General features: G+C 39.4%; 1 protein-coding gene across 3 annotated transcripts in view; it reads left to right on the plus strand.

The window, feature by feature from the left end:
* The window catches only part of LOC126473576 (PRKCA-binding protein), a 103,024-nt gene extending 98,312 nt beyond the window's left edge, over positions 1-4,712 (plus strand). For all 3 annotated transcript variants that reach the window (XM_050100718.1, XM_050100719.1, XM_050100720.1), the window contains one exon: positions 4,050-4,712. In XM_050100718.1, coding sequence (XP_049956675.1) covers positions 4,050-4,139 — 90 coding nt within the window. In that variant the 3' untranslated portion in view covers positions 4,140-4,712. The remainder of the gene's footprint in view (positions 1-4,049) is intronic.
* The last annotated feature ends 2,453 nt before the right edge of the window (positions 4,713-7,165 follow it).

A 7,165-nucleotide genomic window follows, 5' to 3' on the forward strand; every position in this document is an offset into this window, starting at 1 on the left:
GAATTAGAAACCAATATCCTAAATATCAGTTTGCTGTAGAATTCTTGAACATATTCTAACAGTGTTATGAAAAGGAAAGTTGTTACTCACCATATAGTGTAGATGCTGAGTTGCAGATAGGCACAAGAAAAGCTTTTTGTTGTGCCTATCTGTGAGTCACCATCTCCACTGTATGGTTAGTAGCAACTTTCCTTTTCACAATATTGTTACATTCCATCCTGGATTTTCCTTTGTTTGAACGTATTCTAAATCTGAATACAATAAATTTCCTTGAGACAGAAAAGCTACTGTCCACAAATCAACATGAGTGTAGAAAGCATGACTCATGCGAAACTTGTCGTGCCCTTTTCTCACATGACATTCTATGAACCATGGATGAAGGGCAGCAGCCAGATTCTACATCCCTAGACTTCTGGAAAAGTGTTTGACACTGTGTCCCATTGTAGACTGTTAATGAAGGTTCGAGTATAATGAATAGGTTCCCAGATATGTAAGTAGTCAAAGACTTCTTAAATGATGGAACCCAGTACGTTGTCCTTGACAGCAAGTGTTCATCAGAGACAAGGATATTGTCAGGAGTGTCCCAGAGAAGTGTGATAGGACCACTCTTGTTATGTACCTATATAAATGATCTGATGGATAGGGTGAGCATCAATCTGCAACTGTTTGCAGATATTGCTATAGAGTGCAGGAAGTTGTCATCATTGGGTGACTGGAGGAGGACACAAGATTACTAAGACAAAATTTGTAATTTGTGTGCTGAATTGCAGCTTGCTCTGAATGTAGAAAAATGCATAAGGGACAGTCAAATGAAAACTGAACACCCTCAATATTACACAGCCTACATGACAGCTGGCCCACTGTTTCTACGTTTCGATGCTGTCACCACTGTGATAGGGTAAAGGCATAGTGCCACATCACAGGTGCATGCAGTTGTTGGGTCAAGACTGTGGTCGTTGACACAATGACCTAGTGTATTCATCCAGCTGTTGACATGAAGGCATGCAAAGACGAGCTAAGATATATGGTGTCTGAGGATGCTGGAGTATGCAAAAGTTCATTGCCGCATATCCTCTGTATACATTGCGTTCTGCAAATCCCTGACATATGTGCATGAGTGGCAGAGGAGATTCTGGGAAGGGTGCATGTCACTGCAAGACAATTTCCACTAATGACAAGCCCATTGAGTCATTACCCCTGGTGTGATGGAGTGGATTGGTGGTCTTATTCAGGGAGACTGATGAATCCTAGAGGATGAAATTCATGTTTAGATCAGTATTACCAATGGCTCTGGTCATGCATTACTGCAAAATTTGTCACTGTGGGCGCCGCATCACCTGATGGAGGGACAAATGATGGACAGAATGGTGTCAAGTCTGAGTCATCTGCTGCAATGCCATGAGGACAGGCATGTATTTCTACCCTCTGTCATGACAGGGGACAAAACACAGTGCCACCCTTTCAAGTCCAAGGGCACTCTGTAAAGCCAACATTGGGAACATCTCACATCTCCCCCAGAAAAGAAATCCCCAGCTATTCAGACAAGTTCCAATAAGGTCAGGGTGATCTTCTTCCTTGACTGCAGGGGGCCGTCTGCTTGTTGACTTTCTTAAGCTTGGAACAATCAATGCGCAGTGCTATGATACTTTGCAGAAACTGTGACACATAATAAAATAAAAATAAAATAAAATAAAAATGCCCAGGAATGCCAATATATGTTTCTCTTAAGGACCATGAAAACAAGATGTCAGAAATTACAAATGTAGATAGCCTTTTTTCCCTTGCTTGGGAGTGAAGCAGGAAAGGAAATGACCAGTAGTGGTACAAGATCCCATCTACCATAATCATACGGTGATCCGGAAGAGGTACATAGATGTAGATGATGTCCTGAATCCCATGAACTAAGTCAGTCAGGTAGATGCAGCATTTCTTTATTTCTAAAAAATGTTTGACCCTGACCCCACACTTTACTACTAAAAGTAAGATTGTATGAGGTATCAGGTGAAATATGTAACTGGCTTTAGGATTTCCTGGTAGCAGGGATGGAGAGTCAGAAATATGACGTGTGCCCCAGGGAAGTGTGTTGGAATGTTGCTGTTCATGTTGTATATTACAGACTTTGCAAACAACATTAATTCTAGCCTGACACTTTTTGCAGCTGAAGCAGTTATCTATAACTAAGTGCTGTCTGAAATACATTGCACAAATATTTAGGTAGATCTTAATAAGAGTGCAAAGTTCACCAACAGCGTAACATCATCTGCAGCATCTCTAATGGGATCGTGAACATATCAGTTGGATGGTAGGCGACTGGAAAATTGTGGACTGGCCAGAGGAGTCCCAGTTTGAATTGGAAAGAGCTGATGGTAGGGTTCGAGTGTGGCACTGATCTTGTGAAGCCATGGACCCAGATTGTCAACAAGGCACTGTGCAAGCTGGTGGTGGCTATATAGTGGTGTGGGTTGTGTTTACATGGGACAGACTGGGCCCTCTGGTCCAATTGAACTGATCATTGACTGGAAATAGGTATAGAATGAAATTTTCACTCTACAGCGGAGTGTGTGCTGATATGAAACTTCCTGGCAGATTAAAACTGTGTGCCGGACCGAGACTCGAGCTCGGGAGGTTTGCCTTTTGCGGGCAAGCGCTCTACCGACTGAGGTACCCAAGCACAACTCACGCCCCGTCCTCACAGCTTTAATTCTGCCAGTACCTCGTCTCCTACCTTCCAAACTTCACAGAAGGTAGGAGACGAGGTACTGGCGGAATTAAAGCTGTGAGGATGGGGCGTGAGTCGTGCTTGGGTAGCTCAGTCGGTAGAGCACTTTCCCGCGAAAGGCAAAGGTCCCGAGTTCGAGTCTCGGTCCGGCACACAGTTTTAATCTGTCAGGAAGTTGGAAATAGGTATGTTTGGCTACTTGGAGACCATTTGCAGCCATTCATGGGCTTCATGTACCCAAACAAAGATGGATTTTTTATGGATGACAATGCACCATCTCCCTGGGCCACAATTATTCCCAATTGATTTTAAGAAAATTCTGGACAGCTCACGTGAATTATTTGGCTACCCAGATCCCTCATCATGAATCACATCGAACATTTATGCTGGGTCAAAGGAGGTGCGACATGATATTGGGAGGTATCTCATGACTTTTGTCACCTCCGTGCAAAGCTGTGCATTTCACAAAATGGAAAAAAAAAATGTAGCCTGTGACTACAGTATTTAAAAAGAGATATTGAATGTGTAGAAAGAAAAGGAGTGCAAATGGTGGTAGAGATGTTCATCCAACAGGAGAGTGTCACGGATATGTTGGTGTACCTAAATTCAGATGCTTGAAGATAAAATACCAACTATCCTTTGTAAGCATGCTTTAAGAGTTACAAGAAACAGCATCAAGGGAGGAATCTAGGAATATACAACAACTCCCTACATATAATTCTTGTAGGGTCTACAAAGTATGATTAATCACAAGGTGCTTAGAGGTATTCAGGCAATCATTCTTCCTATGATCCACACATTAATGGAACAGGATTAATCCCTAATAAATGGTGCAATGGGAAGTACTCTCTGCCGCGTACTTCACAGTGGCCTGCAGAGTATAAATATAGATCTACATAAAAATGCGGTGTCTTAGACTTACCATTGCAGTAATTGTGATATGTACTTAATAATTAAGAATACTACTTCAAATGTATTTAAAACAGATGTTTGACATTATTTAATGTTGCATAATGTAAAAGAATTAAGTTTTTGATTTCATAATACATTGTGCATATTTGGAAATTATGTTCCTTTCAGATATGCCTTTTATTTGAAATAATGATTTACCATTGCTATCAGCAAAACCGAGAATAAGTTTATTAACATTACAAAATTGAATAAGAATTATTCGATAGCAGACAGAAAATTTTTTAGCTGTTCAATCAAATAATTGGATTGATATTTGTGATTCTGTTTTTGAAGTACTTTCTGGTAGTACTTGTATGTACTCATATTTTGTTACCACTCACCATTTGAAGAAATAAATGTGTTGTGGCTTTATACACAGGAAGGAACAGAGGAAGAAGACGATGATGACCTGTTGCACGCTGATGAAGCCAAAGAGAATGACTCCACACTGATACCAGAGTTAAATTAATTTTTAAGAATAACGTGCAATTTTGAAGTGTATACAAGCTTAAATTCTATGAGTCAAAGGTTGCATTGTTTACATTGTATGAGGTTAAGAATCTTAAACACCAGTAGCAAATGTTGCTTGCTGGGTAAAGAATCATAATTGATTTAAATATTTTTTGCCTAGTCACCTGTTTACCAAAGAAAAGTGAAATACCACTATGATGCAGTGTACAATTTTATGTTTGGATTCCTTTACCATTTATAGTCTTTTACCATTTATAATCATTGTTGAATTTGAAAGTGGACCACATATTGTTTAATCTCATTATTTTTTAATGTGTGACTAATAGCATTAGAGAAGCAAATAAAGTTGATTTACATTTTGCTGCACTATTGTGTGTGTGTGTGTGTGTGTGTGTGTGTGTGTGTGTGTGTCCGCGCGCGCACCCTTTCTACTTTGTTCTACTGTGTTCTACTTTGATTCCTTAATGTTGTTCTATTGGATATGTCTAATACACATGAAGTAGGAATTTGATTTTGCACTTGTGGTGGTTTCAAATTTTTGTTCCTGTGAATAAATTCCTGTTCTCTTATATTTTCAGTCTTCATTACTTTATGTATAAATTATGAATTAAATTTAATGTAATTGTACAGGGTGGTGCTGAGCAACTTATCTATTTAGAAATACAATTAATGCAGATATGTATTTAATTCTTTGAACATCATCAAGTGCAATAATTAAATTACCCATTTTTCAAGGTGATATCAAGCAGATGGCATCCATTATTCTCAGTACACAGTGTTAATTGAACTTGGAAATTTCGTTCAACTCTTTCCAGCATATCATCGGGTATGTTGGAATCAACATGACGAATGTTGTTCTTCAGGTGAGCCAGGGTCCTAGGATAATCTTTGTAAACAAATGATGTTAGATAACCTCATGAAAAATAGCCACAAGGGCTAAACCAGGTGACCATGCTGGCCAGTGTGCACGTTGCCCCTCAAAGAGAGAGGTGTCCAGGGGAACGTTGCTGCGAAATAGCGATTGACACACGTGCTGTGTGTGCTGTGGCTCCGACCTGCTGAAACCATACATCACCCACATGTATATCAATGAAATTGGCTGGAAAAACTGAATTATGTGGACATGATGCTCAGGAGTAATCAGAACTGCCTGTTCATTTTCTTTTAAAAACCATATAACAGTTATTCCAACTTGTGATAGGGCACATGAAACATGGGGGTCACTGATGAAGTTTTCTGGGGCAGGAAAAGGGGAGGGGGGGGGGGGGGTTATTAAAGTGCTTCACATGCCTTTTCTCAAGCTACAAAATTGCATGGGTTAAGTTCATGGGCCACAGCCAATTTGTAAGGATGAAGTTTTATTTCTTTGTGAAGGATTCGCTTTACAGGAAGAGCAGACACCCAAAAGCAGCTGCATGGGTGGGCAGAGTACTGAAGGGATCGAAAAACATAAATCTTACCACGTCAGTGCTTTGGGGTGACCTCCCTGTTTGTGGAAGCTCAGGTTGTTTTTTTTTTTTTTTCCCCATGCACCACCAGTTTCCAGAAGTTGTTTACCCATGCAACTGACTGCCAGCCAGGACCATGCCCATGGGGTGCAATATTGAAGTAATTACAGAATGCATACTGTGTGGCGATTATTGAGCAGCCATTAGAAAAGTATGCCTCAAAAGCGAACATGCACTTCACCTTCGTCCATTCCATGATGCTAATGAAACCAAATGGAACTACAGTGTTATGCCCTAACCTCTCAGATGTGTCTAGTCCCATCCTCCTCAGAGCAACTATTACTTCAGGGTGCCAAATTCAAATAAGCAAGTAGCCCTTCCCCCACCTTGTATGTAAACATCTCTCAAATCATTTCAATTGACTTAGTTTAACATACTGGTAAATGATTTTGGCCACTCCTTTTATTCAGTTCATAGTGTAGCAGCAGAAATAATCTTGTTGCTAATTTATAATCTTTCTGTGCAGATTATATCACAAAAACATGATGAAGACATTATTTTTTTAGGAAACCATTCAGAGTTGTGTGTATTTCAAAGACTTTTGAAATAATTGATCTTAGTTAGGTTTAGTGAACCAAATCCTAGGTAAACATAATAAATTTTAGGTTACTTGTTTTTGGGTTTGCGGGTGAGTAGTCATTTCCATTTATAGGATAATTCAGAAACTTCCTTAGTTGACTGTGTCCGATATCAAGCACATATTTTGTTGGTCACTCTTGCAATCCAGCTAAACTGTAAACAGTAAATACAGTGTGATGCCCCAGCAACTGTTTCTTGGCACAATAAAACAGATAAAGGGAATTCAAACCCAACAGAAAGATTGTAGTAGAATATAAAAAAAGTTTGAGTAAAAAAACTGAAATGAGACAGAAACCCTTAAAAGGCTCTCTAAAGACCTTTCTTTATGAGCAAAGAGCATTGAGACATTTTCTAACATGATTTAATTAAACTGAATATTGGATCCCATACTTTTCTTAAACCAAAGTCTGTCTGTGTTGATTAAATTACTGCCCCCCCCCCCCCCTCCCCCAATTTAATCTCAATGTCCTCCTTTAATACATGGTCACTGGATTTCCTTACTGCTCCACATTTCATTTTATTTTTGTGAGCTGTTTAACAAAGGTATAAAGAATACAAGCGTTACACCAGACCCAAACAGCCAATTAAATCAGCTTTTGCTGAACACTGCCTGACAGTGAAATATGAAGATACAGCATTGTGATGCAGGCGACAGATTTCTGTGACAATGTGTTAAAGGATTCAATTGAAATTTAAGTGGTATGTAACTTAACCAACAAGGACAGAAGTTTTAGCTTAGTAAAAGCATGGGCTCTGGCACTCAGTTTACACAAATCTTGTCGGAAAACATCCAAATGCTCTCTCTTTGCTCATGGATAAAGATCAGTTAAAGGACTTTCTGTGGGTGGTCTATATTTTATAGTAGTTTCCTCACTTAAACTTTTTTAAATTTTGACAGAACCAGTCTGTTACGTTTGAATTTCTGTTGACTGTTTTA

This window comes from Schistocerca serialis, chromosome 4 (assembly GCF_023864345.2).
Source record: "Schistocerca serialis cubense isolate TAMUIC-IGC-003099 chromosome 4, iqSchSeri2.2, whole genome shotgun sequence".
Classification (NCBI taxonomy): domain Eukaryota; kingdom Metazoa; phylum Arthropoda; class Insecta; order Orthoptera; family Acrididae; genus Schistocerca; species Schistocerca serialis.